Source organism: Phytophthora cinnamomi, assembly GCF_018691715.1.
Source record: "Phytophthora cinnamomi strain GKB4 chromosome Unknown Contig1, whole genome shotgun sequence".
Taxonomy (NCBI): Eukaryota; Oomycota; class Peronosporomycetes; order Peronosporales; family Peronosporaceae; genus Phytophthora; species Phytophthora cinnamomi.
In genome coordinates, this window is record NW_027150934.1 from 1,300,565 (window position 1) to 1,316,026 (window position 15,462).

Below are 15,462 nucleotides of genomic sequence, written 5' to 3' on the forward strand. Positions count from 1 at the left end.
TATGCGATGGTTGGCCGTTTTCATCCTCATCTATTGGTGTATTTCGTCGTATTAGGTAAACTTACTGTCTTATGCGTGAGTAAAGTGAACTCGGCAAGCTGCATCTAGCTGACCTACGATGGGTCTGTAACATATCTAACTGCCACATCTTGACACGTTGGCTCAAGTTGGACATATGTGACTTGCTTTTGCTAGTCCATCGTGGCTTGGAAAACGGTGCAATAATAATTCCAGTTACATTGTGGAAAACTTACTCATTCAGCGTGGTAGTAATAGAAGCATGTCGATATGCTCAATGCCGTTAGCACGCGGTATACTTCGCAGCACACTAACGTGTCATCGGTTTTGCACCTCTATTTCGTTTAGACATAAGCATAACAACCTCTGGCTGAGCTGTGCAACTCAACTACTTACGACCTAATCTCTATTTCTCCCTCCACCTCTCCTCCCCCTTGCCATCCTCCTCCACCTCCTACGACTTATCGCCCTTCCATATCTACCGCATTTAAAAGCGACTGTTGCGGCGGTGTTGTGTGGTGTGACTGAGTACTGGTCGTGTCAAGCACGAGTAGTTGTAGAAATTTTCGCTTTTTTTGTCCATGGCGCCCAACTCGCCATTTCGCTCAAATCAACCGTCTTCATCTGCGAGCAGTGCAGTCCAAGGCGCAAGCGCAAGGCACCGTGTCCCGTCGTGTCCGCCACGAGCAACTGGACTGCATTTACTTTTATTGCAGAAGACGTGACTAGTACATGTGCGACAGCATCTGTTCGTTGACTATCGTCGTCCTACCATCGTGGCACGAAGCGACTGTGAACATTAATGTTTGTTCGACTTTGGTACACAGTTCACGGATGCCTAATGACAGCGCAGAACAAGGAGAGGTCTCTGACATGGCACTCTGGTGACGAAATCGAGGGATGAGTGGTCCTAACAGCAGCGGAGATCACGATCATACGTATGGGTACATTAGTAGTGATAATAGCACTACTATCCACGTTTGTATGGACAACTATTCAATTAGTACTACTTATTGTTCCAACCCCAGTAATATAGTAGTAGTAGTAGTAGTAGTAGTAGTAGTAGTAGTAGTGAAAATATGTCTACTAACCCTACTATTCTGGATACTACTACCGAACCCTGAACGTAAGTCATCGTGTACCAGTACTACTTCACAGTGCGATGTCACATTGTCTAGACCGCAACCTGAACTCAACATGCAAACAACCCGTAAAGTGCTGTGCTGAAAAGCAACATGTCGATCGCGCTCAAAAATCGACACAGCAACCCAAGAACGCAACAAAGCTAGCATTATTAAACACGCAAACTTGCACTAGTGCATACCTCACTTTCACCTGCCGCTACAAGTAAAAAAAAATACACCAGCTATTCGAGTAAGTTTTGACCCTAGAGCAGACACGATGGCCTATCAGACCCTATCGACGATACCCTATCGACGGCAGGGTCTGATCCCTTGTCTGAGTCAGCAGGCGAGCCCTGGCAAATCAGATCCCATACATCCGCCAAGTGAAAGATACAATTCCATGAAACCTCACTCGCTCAGTCGAAAACTTCCAGGAGCTCCGCTACCATGTCGTCGCCGTGGCTCAGCGCGCGCGAGGAGTTCAGTCACAGCCAGAGCAGCAGCGGCAACAACAGCGTGGCGGGCGACGAGCTGCTGGGCGAGCGCCAGCCGCTGCTCAGTCCGGGCGTGCGCACGTTCGCGGCGCTGTCGCCCAGCACAGGTCGCGCGTCGGCGCTGCGCCGCAGCTTCCGCCCGGGCGCGCGCCGCTGCACGGACGCGCTGTTCCTGGGCTGCCTGGCCACGTACTGGATCGGCATGCTGGCGCTGGCCATCGCCGCCTTCTCGCACGAGAGCAGCGCCCGCTTCGCGCAGGAGATCACGAGCGGCGTGGATTTCCAGGGCCAGCCCTGCGGCGCGCACCGGCCCTTCGTGTACTTCCCGGACGCAGAGGCCAACCCGGACTTTGGGGTGTGCGTGGACGAGTGCCCCGAGGAGGACGGACAGGTGCTGAGCGTGCAGCTGCCGCTGGAGTCGGGCAAGAGGGGGCGGAACGGCACGCGCGAGCTGCAGCACGTGCAGTTCACGACGTACGCGACGCACCGGTGGGCCTACGTGTGCGCTCCGGCGGAGGTCAAGTCGGAGCAGGTGCTGATCCGACAGCTGCAAGACACGTTGGGGCGGTTCGTCGGGGCCCTGGGCAATGTACGGCTGGAGTTGTGTAGCATGATAGGAGTATTTATGTTATTGTTTTTGTGTTTTAACCATTTGTTGATGTTGTTGGTGTTGTCGCAGTGCTGGCAGGTGCTGATGATCGCGACGGCGGTGTCTCTGTCGACGGCGGGGTTGTATCTTGTGCTGCTGCGGTACTGCGGGTGCATCAGCGTGCTGCTGTCCACGGTGGCGATCGAGTCCACGCTCGCGTATAGCAGCTACAGGTTGCTGAAGGCCGCGTCGGACCCGCTTTCGTACGCGAACGACCCCGTGATGCTGAGCTCCCTGCAGATCAGTGCCGTCGTCATGTGCTGCGCGGCGATTCTGTTTTTGCTCTTCGCGGTGGTGAATATGTCGCGGTTGCTGCTTGCGGGTGCGTTTATCACGCACGCTTCACGCGCGCTGTCCCAGCTGAAGCGGCTGCTTGTGCTGCCGTTCATCTCCTACGTGCTGCTGCTGCTGCTCTTCTGCTGGGGGATCTTGGTGACAGTGTGCATTTTTGGGGCGGGTGAGACGTCGACGCGGATTGCAACGATCTCAGCCACGTCGCCGTCTTCTATCCGTGTGGTGACAGAGTCGTTTGAAGTGAGCGCAAAGTTGCGGTGGTTGTTCATCTACCACCTTTGGGGCATGTACTGGTCGGTGAATTTCCTCTTGTCCATTGGAGAGATGATCACGGCTACGGCAGTCTCGTTGTGGTATTTCTCACCAGAAAACAGAGTCACAGGGTTGAAGGAGTTTGAAGAGGCGGACCCGGTGTCCTATTCAGCAAATACGACCATCAAGTACCATCTCGGAACGCTAGCGCTGAGCTCGGGGTCTGTGGCCCCAGTGGAGCACATTCGCTCGTTCTTTTTGTACCTCGAAAACAAGAACGAGTTCGATGCTAATACGTTCACGGAGCTTGCGGCTAAGTGCTGTTGTGTACGTTGCGAGCTTGTGTCTGCAAGTATGTCGTTCGTTTGTGCCTAATGTTTGACTGTCTGTTCTCGTGTGACCAGTGCTGCATTTGGTGCTTTAAACATTGCCTGAAGTACATCTGCAAAGAAGCAGTGTACGTGACTGCGATCCAAGGCACGGACTTTTATACCTCGGGAAAGGTACAGCCTGGATTGTTGGAACTACTGGCAATTTCTCAACATATTTGCACTAACGAGATTGCTGTATCACCCGGACAGCTGGCATACACGCTAATCTCGTCGAACTTGCTTCGGGTCGGATCTCTTAGTCGGATCGGTCACGCGTCAGTGCTGCTTGGCAAACTGATCGTGTGCACCACCACGTGCCTCATCTCGTGGTTCCTTCTCGAGGATGTACGTTGGCGGCAGAGTCCGAAATACTGGGATGCTGTTTCTCATTCGGTGATGTTACCTTTTTCTTCTAAACCAGACCCCGTCGCCCGTATTGCCACTGGTTGTCGTCGTGCTGTTTTCCTACAGCGTAGCGCAAGCCTTTATGACGGTGAGTTGCTGTCTTTTCGGCATACAACATGGACATATCGACCCATCTAAGTAATGTCCAATGTGTCCACGAGGACAGATCTACGAGACATCGATCAACATGCTGCTTATGTGCTTCACGCTGGACGAGAACCTGCATGGTGGGCGAGGAAACTCGGCCCACGCCTCGGCGCCGCTGATCCGGTCGGTAAACGACCACCTGCGGCCGAAGTGGCAAACGGTGTTGTAAAACTCCGCACTAGCCAGGATTTTATCTCGCGTCGAGCGGCTAAACTCACGCCGCCCTCGCTTGCCCATTTTGATCGCTTATATATCGCCTGAACAAGGAGGCTCCACGCACTGCTTTTAACCTCGTGTTGGGGTGCATTAGCGTGTTTTCCCTTTTTAAAAGGGAAAGGTGTTAAAACACTCGAGTGCCGATACCATTTCGGTAGTTGCGACCACACGAAAGGGCGCGCGACTTCAACTTGACATGGCTACATAAGACATGGCTTCACCGGTGGTGGAGCTCCACCGAGATGATTGAGCGGCCACCGAGCGCCTGCAATGGCCAGTGGCAACCACCAGGGCTTGGCACCTGCGGTCCTGGCCACCTACCGCCAAATTTCGAAGTGAGAGCGGCAGACGCTCCAGCGTCAGGCGAGTCCCGGTCGAGCAATCCACAGCTGCACACCCATCAGGCCTGCGGGCGTGTTGCCCTCGGCTTCAACCACGCTGGCCTCGCTTCCGCCAGCACAGCTGCTGCTGCTTGCAATGCGATAGCACTGACAAAGCAAAAAGCTGCTGAAGGTGCAGGACCTGCACTGCGATGGATATTTTGGCTTTGGCGGCAATGCTGTAGCCTGTATCCTCGGCGCCGAACCCGTTGTGACAAGCTCGAGGAGCTTGCTCGGCTCCGCTTGGGCCTCAAGCCTCAAGACCCCACGGTCTCTGTTGCCGTGTGTATCCTTGCGCGTCCGTCTTTCCTCCGCGCAAATCGTCGTCTGCAGCGAGCAGCTCACCCCCATTCCCGTCTATTAGGATACCTCTCCGGTATCATTATAACGATAGTTGCCGTGCCGCGACCAGAAAAAAGTCCGCTTTGAAACCGTTAACTATCGAGCATCCATCCCGCTTAAGATGAAATCCTGTAACATTTTATCAACTGAAACATTCAATGCGTTCTGTCCGCCCAGTTCAAATTCGCCCCCGAAACGACGCTTTATCTTCACGCGCGGCAACGAACGCGCGATGCCCGCGCACAGCGCGCATTCTCTGCTCTGCAAGAGGCTCGGGGAGCTGAACGTACCACGCGGCATGTTCCTACGGCACGCTGGAGCCGCCGCTTTCTTTCGACGCCACAATGTGTCATGTAGTTATCTGACCACAAAGTGTCGCAGTAGTCGGGCGCGCGCTACCTCAGTACACCGAATAGTCAATGCAAGTCAACTCTGCTCATACCACCTACTACTTTACGTTATGAATCTTATGTCCACCACACCGTCTCCCGTCACACACCGTTGTGTGCCACACCACTTTTCACTGCTCTCTATGGCGCGGGCGAGAAGAGTGGCACCTGGCAGATACATCGCCTCACTCTCCTCAGTACACTGGCTTTTGCAACCGTCGAGCGCCTCTGATATCTCGCTTACTTTCCCTTTGGGATCGTGTCCGTTACTCGCCCGGCACTTCGACCAAGTTAAGTCGGCCGCAGTCTTCAACCGCTCGTAGAGCCAACGCAGTGCAGTGCAGGGCTGTGCAGCTGCATCCCTGATTCACGAAGCTTCGCCACGCAGTAGCTGATACAGTTCGCGGATTTGCAGGCCCATGGACACCTCGGTGACTCCACCGTCTGAGCCGTCCCCATTGACACGCCGCTCGCAGTCCGAGCAGCTCCTGGAAGACGCAGCGACGCGACCTGGCGGCCTGCTGCTCTCCAAGTCCGAGTCGGCGCTGCACCGCAAGAGCGAGGAGCAGGAGCAGGAGCAGGAGCTGGAGATGGAGCAGGAGATGGAGCTGGACGCCACCGACACGTCCCGCGACGAGGAGCTCCTCGAAGAGGAAGCGGCAGCTGAAGCTGAGCCGGTGGAGGCCGGAGAGAGCGACGCCGTCGCCGTGCATCTGCAGCAGCTGGAACAGACCCACGACCATCTGGAGGAGGCGTCGCGCGCCGCGTCCTGCTCGTCGCTGTCGAGCTCGAGCGGCGCCGGCTCGGCCAGCTCGGCAGCGTCACTGACCAGACGCGCGTCGGCCCACGCGCGGCTCAACAACCCGCTGCGCGGCGACACCAACCTCAAGATCTTCCTGCCCAGCGACAACGTGGCGCTCAAGGCCATCCTGTCCCCGAGGCACTCGGCCGAGAGCGAGGCCGAGAGAGACGACAGCAAGCCCGAGGGCGCGTCCGCCAACCTGCTGGACAAGCTGCTGTTCCGCAACGCCCCCGTGACGCCCAAGAAGTCCATGGGCAGCGTCGTGGAAGAGGACCTCGAGGCCGCCAGCGTCGTGGTCATGAACACCAACCTGCCGCCGCCGCCCTTCGCCAACATGTACGCGTGCGAGTCCTGCCGCGAGGACATCGGCTCGCTGCTGTCCAAAGGCCGACACCACTGCCGCAACTGCGGCGGCTCCTTCTGCTCCGACTGCACGACCAGGACCATCATCGTGCCGTACCAAGCCTATTTAACGCGGGGAGAGCTACGCGTGTGCGACGGCTGCTACCACCGCATCCAGAACTTCCAGAAGCAGGTCAAGAGCACCTCCGTTACATGGAGCGGCCTCCAGCCGCCGACCAGCGAGGAGATCGTGCGCGACTTCGAGCTGTCGGACGACGAGTCCCTCGTCTCCATCTTCAACTGCGCGCTGTTCCTGGAGACTACGCCGTACTACGGCCACCTGGTGCTGACGCGCAAACGGCTGTGCTTCCAGAGCTACGTGGACTCGAAGAAGCGCAAAGTGTCCTACTCGCAGATCCTGTCGCTGTTGAAGCCGCAGTTCTACTACATCAACGGTCTGCAGGTGAAGACGAAACGTAAGGAGACTTTCTTCCTGGCCGAATTCAATGGACTACGCGATACCTGCTTCTTGCGGTTGGACCAGCTTATCCGCGCGTACCAGGAGGCGAGCAAGTTGAAGGGTGCAGGGCCCGGGAAGTCGCCAAGCTCCAAGGAACTGCGCAAGCAGGCGCTGGATCGCCGTCGCTCGTACAAACTCATCTCAGAGCACATTGTGTCTTCTGTTGGAAGCACGAGCAGCACAGGCAACCCACCGTTGTCTTCTTCGTCTCCGATTTCTACTGTGGGCTTCATTGATGTGGATGAGGACGAGGATGCCAACGCGGAGACGCCGCTTAGCGATATTGTGGAGGAAGGTGTTCACACGGACGATGGTAAATCGACGGCAAGTGACGAAGATCCGTTCGAGCCGTTGCCACCTGATCCGCTGCTCGAGAAAATGACAGTGCTTCTGGATTGCGATTTACGGGCCGACGTCAAGCGAGTCTTCGACCTCTTGTGGAACGACGGCCCTGGTCAAGAGTTTTCACACACAAACATGGAGAAGGCACGGGATATCGACATCGACATTGAATCTTGGAAAGCTATTGACCGAAACGATATCACGAAGGCTGAGGAAATCCGAAAAGGCTTTGAAATTTCTAAGGAGGATGACTACACACTTTACCGTATTGTGCGATCTCAGCACCCGCCGAAGACTTCATTTCCTGGGTTACCGCCTTATGCCGGGTGCACACGGACACAACGATTTCGCCTTGACAAGAGTTCAAATGGTGGAGATAAATGGGATCGTTTCGTTATTACTGAGTTGAACCGTATGAGCAAGATCCCGTTCAGCGATTACTTCGAGGTGGAGATGCGCTACGTGTTTTCTCGCGACGGCAACAACTACTGCCACGTTCAAGTCGGTCTGGTCGTTAACTTCCTGAAAGCAACCTGGTTCAAGTCACAGATTAACTCGTCCACACGATCGGAATCGAAGGAAGCGCTGGAGGCGTGGGCCAAACAGGCAATCGAGTTCCTGGAGTCACAACGGAATCGGGTCGTCCCGCTTTCTCCAACCCTCAGAGCACTGTCAGCTTCTGGCAGCTTCAGTGAACTCGAATCAGAGCCTGGTAGCAGCATTCACCCGGTACTCAAGCGCAGGGCTTCAGGTGCTCGACGAGCCCTTCAGCCTCTCAAAACTAGCGATTTGCCCGCAGCCGCAACCAAAACTATTTCTACCAGCTCAACAAGCGCAATGGAGCTTATTCAGCCGCCACGCTCAATCGTTCAGTGGCTCTTGCTCGGATTGCTACTCTATGGGCTCATGCTACTGCGTGGGCATCAGGCACAAATGCAGCAGCTCACTAACGTCACAACAAAACTACTCGAGCATCTCCAAGAGCAACAGAGCATTATGCAAGCACAAGCTTTGAGACTGCAACAGGAATGCGAGAGCGTATCTGTCGAAGCCGCCATGCAGACACTGCAGCGATTCGTGGATGCTACAACAGACTAGCTCTATCAAGAAAAATCTTAGATTAACACTATTAACCAAATCAACTCCGAATGCAACGTGCATCCCGTTGGAGTAAATGTAGAGGAATTCTCTGTCGCACCGCATATCTTAAAGGTGTAAACACTTTTGGCAACCAGTCTCAAAGTCACGACCTACTACAAAGATGAGCTACCGCTTCCCGGTAGCACGGAAGCGGGTAGATCCCATGCGCACTCTTGCGCCAGCTTTACGCAGTGCTTTTCACGAAAGTGTGCGCTCTGGAGATATCGGGACATTGCGTCAAATGCTTGAAAGTGAGCCTCTTCTGGCTCAAGCACGTAACCGAGACCGAGAAACACCGCTTTTCATCGCGGCGGTGCACCCGGAGTCAAGCAAAGCCGTCGACATCTTGATGGAAAAAAGGAGCAGTACTTGGTTCTCGCGATTTACACAAGCGGCATGTGTCGCTTTACGCTAGCCATAATGGTGTTGACTGGGAAGTCGTTAAGTGCCTCATGAAGTGGAACGCTGTGAAGGGTGGAGGAATTCTTAAGTGGTCTCAGTGCGATGAAGAGGTCCGAAGTTCTTTGGTTCTCGCGTGTGGTGGTGGCCATACCCAACTGGCCTTGCGTCTTCTCGATGAGATCGATGTCGAGGAGTATGCCATGCAGAATCATCTATTCCGCGTGTTGGAAGCAGCAATTGGTACAGGCGATGAATCGCATGCTATGGCGATCGGTGAGCACCCCAAAGTCGAAGCTGGAATTCGAGCTCGCGACATTTACCGATACAAAGGATACCGCGGCCCATTTCTGAAGCACACGGTATCAACGTGCACTGAAGCTGCAGTTCGGCGAGGCATGTCGACCGTAGTTCTTCTGTTGAATAGTCTCAACCACCGAAAAGTTTGCAAGGCAGTCTGGCACTTTACTCAAAAGCAGTTGAAGGAAGGCGAAGATGTGCACCCAGTGATTGTAGGCATTGCAGATGAATTCCTACGCGACTGGCGCTGGGCTCAAGTTAAGATATTTTTCCTTCTGCACTTCCGCGGTCAGGATTCAGATATGGCTACCCCGAAGCTTCAGTCGCACTTGCTGACGCGGCTTCCTGGTGGATTATTTTGCTTGGCCATTGATTTCCTCACGCCAAGATGCTTTCGCGATACGGCGATGAAACCTTAATCCCTTTCATTGATAGGGCTGTTCCTGATGTGTGAATGTGTTGAGAACACGCTGTGCGACTGCCCGTGGCACATGTACTCACCGAACGAGAACGACTACGAGAAGCAGCGAAGTTGTAGGGAGATCGCACAGGGATTTTGTTAATGCTATGGAAGTAGTAATTAACAGCAAAACAAACATAATGCGTTCACTCCATCTTGGGCTCCACCTTGGGCTGTTCAGTCTTCACTTCAGTCTTGACTTCCGTCTTCACTTCCGCTTTCACTTCAACGACTTGCGTCTGCGCTCTCGTTCTCGCTCGTGTCGGAATAACGCGAGCTGGGGTCACATCGGCTGCTGAAGCGGGCGGAACGTACACGGAAGAATCCACCACCGGCCCCTTCGTCTTCTTCTTCTTCGCCTGTTCCTCGCCGTCCCCCGCCTTGCGCTTCAAGCTCAGCTTCCTCTTCTGTTTCTTCGCCTTCTCCTTCCTGTCCTGCTCGTATGTCGGAGGCTTCTTAATCTTTAAGTCATTCATCAGCCGCTCAAAAGCTTCTCCACGTTGGCCTTTGAGCAGCGCCATCTGCCTGCCGAGCTCCTTCTCTTCCTTGTCGAGCTGCTGCTCGTATTCCTCCCGTCTTTTCGTGAGCTTCAGCTTGCTCACCTCTTTGCGTTTGCGCTGCAGAGCCATCTGGGCCATTTTCAGCCTCCCGACCTTGTTCGTGAATACGGCGCCCGCGTTTGCCTTGCGTTCCCTTTCCCTGTTCGAGTTTCGAGTGGCCTTCTTCTTGTTCTTCTCCCTGGGAACCATGTTGCCCGTGCACGCTTTGCACTTGCGGGTCCCTTTACTCCGCTGCGTGCTGGAGTAACTCGAATAGGGCAGCACTAAGCCGCAGCACTTGCAGTCCAGAGTTTCGGCAGAATCCTGAATTTCAGCTTTGGGCACGACGAGCAACGCGTACCCACACTTTGAGCAGCTCGGAGGTGCATCCGACTCGGCCGGTTGTTGCTCTGGTTGGTCCGTAGAGGCTGCAGCATTGTCGGGGATGGGGTGTTCCGGTTTCATCTCGAGGTCGCCATCGGCCGCCGACGTCACGTGGGACTCGAAAACATCAGCTTCCGACTTGACGACGGGCTCAGGTGCAGCAGATACAGGCTCGGACTTGATGGAGTTAGGCTCAGACTTGACGTCGCACTCGAGGTACGCGGAGTCGTCTTCGCTCTCGGTCGAGCTGCCACCGTCCGAAGCGTAGGCGGCAGAGCTCATGACAGCGGAGACGTTGAACTTTTTGACTGGTTTAGCGATGCGGATAGGATGTATTAATAACACTTAACTGATATATGGCGTTATGTAATTGGGTAGAATGTTGCAGTCCAGTGCTGGCTCTGTGTTGAGCGTCGATGGTGATCTCGGTTAAGGGGATGTCGACGACCAAACCAAGGTATTGACAAGCAATTTCCATCCTCAATGATCGATCGATTGAAGCATCCAGAAAACACGTATTATTGCGCTACCGGTGTCCTCCAAAACGACTCATGGTCGGGTGCTGCGGGTTACCTGAGCGAGATGAAGCACCACGAGCTCGATTCAGGAGATAATCTCGCTCGCCTTGTTGAAACCGAGAAGTCACGAGGGCGCTGCCACTAGGCTGCGGTCGGAGCCTCCACTCTTCCTGCGCTCTGATCGCTGCCGCACGACGGGGTCGCGAGGTTCGTGGAGGTGGCAGGTTGCTGTCGATTCCCGCCATCTCCTGCAGCCGTTTCTGTCCTATAAGTTGCTTCCTTGTCGGCTGTGGCGTTGTGTATTGCGAGCGCTGACGCTCTCCATGGTGCTGCGCAAGAGCGCTAGTTTTAGGCTGTGGCGGGTGGCGCCACTCCGCTTGAGCTCTCACCGCTGCTGCGCGCGGGGGATACGTGGTCCGCGACGGTGGGTGGCCCTGTTCGATCAACCTCTTCTTCTGCTCCCACCTCTCCTGCCACGTCATCTTCGTTCGTTGATCCAGCGCCACTTGCTCGCTCTCCTGATCGCTCCACTCCCAAAGCCGAGGTTCTTCTGGACCTATTTGTCCACGCTTCGACCGGTGGCGCACCCGCTTCTGCTTCCTTTTACCCGTAGCCGGATTTTGAATGCAGTCGCGACACTTTCTAGTCGCCGCCTTGCGCTCCTGCCGCTGCGTCTTTGAGAAGTTGGCGGAGTCCAGGTTCCGTTTGCAGCACGTGCAGCTGTGCCGCGCTACCGGGTCTTGGCTGTGGACTATTTGGGGAACACGCAGCGAGTGTCCACACACTGAAGGGTCCATCTCGGCACGACCCCGAAATTCGGCTTGTTCCGGTGGTGGTGCCGGGCTGCTGGCAGCTGCACTGGCAACAGGACGCCGCGGAATCACAAAGACATCCGGCTCTGGGCGGTTGAGTGGCGCTGGAGGCTCGGTGGCGAGCGCGATCTGCAGGTCTAAGATGTTGTTGCAGGACGCTGATTGTTCTAGCGAAGGTGCGTGGATGGGCGCGGCTGGGACCGTCGTGGAGAGCTCAGTGTCATTGTCGTCGTAGCTCTCGCTCTCGGTGGAACTCAGGTCCTCCATGATGTGGTGGCCAATGGTAAAGTGTCATTAAACAGGGAAATACAGTCACTCTTGTGGGAGTTGAAGTGGTTGACGCTTGACATTGTCCAAGCGTCAACCAAATTGTTAAGCAACAAGCAAGGGTCGTCTTGAGCATCGATGTATCGAACCAAGAGGTCAAGAGGTCAGCTATACCGAAGGTTGTGATGAATACTTAAGTATGTTGTAGGTCGGCTATTAGTTTGATAAATCCTGTGCGGTTGCGGGGGCTGGAGGCGGCATGGCATCGAGTGTTAATGCATCACGGAAGCGGAAGTCGTAGGGGACGTATTCGTAGCGCTGGATGAGGCCGTACGGGTGTCGCCACGCGTACTCGAGCATCTTGGCCTGCTCTTTGCTCACGTAGGGCAGCAGCACGCCTAGACTCGCGTTGTCGAGCTCGTCGAGGGACGAGTTGGTTTCGACGTCCGCTGCAGCGGCGAAGTCGCCGCGGTGCCAGTCGCAGGACGTGGGCAGGTACACGACGCGGGTCTTCTCGTCGTAGCGGAGCACTCGGGTCACCACTTGGCGTGTGGCCTCGTCCAGCTGGGCATCGAGGTTGGCGCGGTCGTAGATCGGGACGCGGTCTGGGCACGAGTACGTCATGCAGTTAAGCGCGAAGTTGATGCGGAAGTCCGACGAGCGCAGTGTCAGGCACGAACGCGGGTCGTTGCGGTCGTTGAGTCGGGGGATGACGAGCGACGCCAACGGAAACCGCAGCGACGTCATGGACGCGCGTAGTACGCAGTGCTCGATTTCCGCGAGGGAGAAGAACAGGCCGGTCGGGTCTCTATCCGAGACTCCAAGTCGGTAGCTCGCGCCATTGAAGAATTTACCCCACTGGGTCTTGGATTTGGGCAGCAGCCCCAGCAAACTCGCGTGGACGACCATGAGGTGGTACAGGTTCAGGAAGAACACGAGTCGGTTGCCTTCACTTCTAGCTAGAGGTGCCAGGTCCGCTCGCTGAAGACACTGGACCTGGTCCTGGAATGCGAGGAAGTCAATGATATATTCAGGATCAACGTTGTCCCTGGAAAACGCGAGTTGGCTGTTGTTGCTCAGCCTCAAAGCTTGCTTCAGTGCAGTTGAAACGAGATCGAGCGGTCTGCACATCGCGCACCCCGTCGACGACAAGCAGGTGCTGACCTGCGAAGCAGTGATCGCGGCCAGCTGCATGGAGCTGCAGTCGTTCAGCACACACTGCTTGCCGCCAAACGTGTCGGGGCTTACAGATAGCACGGACCGGGGAATTCGCTTCGCTTTCTCAATGAGTCGCGAGAGCAACTCGAGCCAAGGACGCCTGGCTTCTACTGAGGCAAACGCTAGGTGATGGCAGTGTGCCACTTTTTCGATATGCAACCAGTAGAGCGGAGAAGGCGACGTGGTGTCGCTTGTCGTGCTCGTACTTGTGCATGAACATCGACGGAATGTGGGGTCGAGAGTCGAAACACCGACAACTTTGTCCAGCAGGATGGCGAATTTATTGGCACTGTTGTTAGATAGCAATCGCGAGAAGCGCAGCATTCGGTTGTTCTCGTCAAGCATAAGCCACTCGTGTCGCCACTGGGTGCTGCTCAGTACGCGGACAACATGCACAGCACCTGGTTGTGGAGGAGGAGGCGCACTTAGGTCGGAGTTTCTTCCTCCCGATGTGATCGATGAAGATGAAAACATGAACGTCGAGGCGCTCTGGGCGCCAGTGTTTGCAGAGAGAAATGGCCAGTTGTTTTCCAGCGACATCAACGATGACGCAGTAGTGATCATCTCCAGCAGCGAGCGTTGAGCGGCGTAGAGCTGTTCTGGCTGAGGAGTACCGCTGGAGCTGTTGTCGCTGCCGCAGCTACTCGTATACTCACTCCTGCTATCATTTTCGTCCCCTGCGATCGCCTCTGCGAATGGTGTCACCAATAGCTGGATGTAGTAGTCCAAGAACTCGCGCTCGCCTTCAATTTTGTCGAGTTTGCCTCGTCGAGACCGTACCGTGATCGACGACGTTGCGAAGACCGAGTCTCTAGACTTCTTCTTTTTCCCCAATTGAGAGTGATCCTGGTGCTCTAGGAACGACAGTGGGGCGAACGCCGCCAATGCAGGAAGAAGCAGCACTCGCTCGTTCCTAGTTTTCCTGTCTCTCCTGGGCGTCTTACGTTTTTTTCGGCTCTTTCGTGATGCCATTGGCTCCTCCTCATCTCTAATCGGTGGTTCGTCGACGTATTCGCGGACGACTACGACGTAGCCAACTCGACGTTCACGGTTTGTTCGAGAGCAGTTCAGATACTCGAACCAAGCTGGAACATGCACTTGATACTTCGTGATCTGTCGTTGGATCTCTTCTAGCCGCGCATAAATGTCTGGAGCATCCACTGGTATCTGGAAGTTCACCGCGGATAGACGATGAGGCTCATGCATCACATCGACCTGTTCCGGAGGCTGTCGAGGCGTGTGGCTCAGCTGAAAGCAGAACTGGTATTTCTTCACTCGACGCGAGTGCGTGGCAGATAGATCATCGTCAGCATCTGCGCTTGTCAGGCTGATGAAATAGGCGGCGAGATGGAGAGGCATATCTTCCCAGAAAACCTTTAAGTCCGTCGCCTTCATACCCGGCACGTTGGTCACTTGCCAACGCAAGAAGTCGATGTAGTAGCTGTGGAAGTGGAACGAGTATGTGTCCTTGGTGTTAAACTCGTACGCGGAACCACTTGCACCTGATCGTCTCCGTTGAGCTGCATCTACTTTCGACTCGCCTAAATCTGCCGATCCAAGCACTGGAGGTTCTTGGCCGGCTGGAGTGCAGACGAATTGGTCGACTGCCGTGTAGAGCGGGAAGCTGATGTGTGGTAACTCGGCATCTTCGCTATCAGCTTTGCTTTCGTCAGACTCTCCGAAGCTGTAGTGAAGCCCACGCACAAGTGATCGGAGGATACTGAGGAGTAGATTGCAACCTCGACCGGTGAAGAATCCTAGGTTCATGGCACGTGGTACCTCACCGCCGATGTAAAGCACGCTGCCAGCAGGTGGAGTCTGCTTGAACTGGAGCTGGAGCTGCACCCAGAATAACCGATGCTTGCCTTCGAACAGCTCGCTTCTGATCAACGTTTTAGCCGGATCTGACGGTGGCTCGCCTGTCCTCGCCGACGGATTCAACAGGAACAGCAATTTGCCACGTACGAAATCGTTCTCGAACGCATAAGGCTCCTTTGAATTTGGTAGTAATTCCGAGAAGGACAGTGCTGTAGACGGCGCTGTTGACGAACAATTCACGTGCCCACCGCTATCCACCGGGAGTTCATTCAGCTTCAGCATTGGTTTCGTGTCAGTCACGGGTGGTGGACGACTAACGAGCTGCCGTAATGGCACCGATGTGGGCTGGATGCTGTTTGTTCCCTCAGGTTTGAGTTGAGCTTTATCACCGCCGACTGCCGAGGGCTCCTGCTGTGACTGCTGAATGACAGGCTCACTAGCACCACCGCTGAATGAATGTCGCCATAGCAGCATTGTGTCGAGGTAAAAAAGTGGAGGAGTTCGCAAGCGGGATCGATTT

General features: G+C 55.1%; 5 protein-coding genes across 5 annotated transcripts; 2 read left to right on the forward strand and 3 right to left on the reverse strand.

Annotated features, from left to right (window-relative positions):
• Window positions 1-1,589: 1,589 nt before the first annotated feature.
• IUM83_06446 (choline transporter-like protein) lies at window positions 1,590-3,923 on the forward strand (the record flags this gene model as incomplete). Its single annotated transcript, XM_067930656.1, has 7 exons — window positions 1,590-2,225; window positions 2,316-2,607; window positions 2,725-3,158; window positions 3,236-3,334; window positions 3,413-3,547; window positions 3,624-3,695; window positions 3,774-3,923. The coding sequence occupies 7 exons, from the start codon at window positions 1,590-1,592 to the stop codon at window positions 3,921-3,923; spliced, it is 1,818 nt and encodes a 605-aa protein (XP_067800424.1).
• A 1,577-nt stretch (window positions 3,924-5,500) lies between these two features.
• On the forward strand, window positions 5,501-8,037 carry IUM83_06447 (Hepatocyte growth factor-regulated tyrosine kinase substrate; the record flags this gene model as incomplete). Its single annotated transcript, XM_067930657.1, has 2 exons — window positions 5,501-7,838; window positions 7,940-8,037. The coding sequence occupies 2 exons, from the start codon at window positions 5,501-5,503 to the stop codon at window positions 8,035-8,037; spliced, it is 2,436 nt and encodes an 811-aa protein (XP_067800362.1).
• A 1,495-nt stretch (window positions 8,038-9,532) lies between these two features.
• Window positions 9,533-10,591, reverse strand: IUM83_06448 (Cytochrome P450; the record flags this gene model as incomplete). Its single annotated transcript, XM_067930658.1, has 1 exon — window positions 9,533-10,591. The coding sequence occupies one exon, from the start codon at window positions 10,589-10,591 to the stop codon at window positions 9,533-9,535; it is 1,059 nt and encodes a 352-aa protein (XP_067800359.1).
• Window positions 10,592-10,835: 244 nt separating this feature from the next.
• On the reverse strand, window positions 10,836-11,906 carry IUM83_06449 (uncharacterized protein; the record flags this gene model as incomplete). The annotated part of the gene is made up of 1 exon (XM_067930659.1): window positions 10,836-11,906. The coding sequence occupies one exon, from the start codon at window positions 11,904-11,906 to the stop codon at window positions 10,836-10,838; it is 1,071 nt and encodes a 356-aa protein (XP_067800360.1).
• A 216-nt stretch (window positions 11,907-12,122) lies between these two features.
• Window positions 12,123-15,224, reverse strand: IUM83_06450 (uncharacterized protein; the record flags this gene model as incomplete). Its single annotated transcript, XM_067930660.1, has 1 exon — window positions 12,123-15,224. One exon carries the CDS (start codon window positions 15,222-15,224, stop codon window positions 12,123-12,125), a length of 3,102 nt encoding a protein of 1,033 aa, XP_067800481.1.
• Window positions 15,225-15,462: the final 238 nt, after the last annotated feature.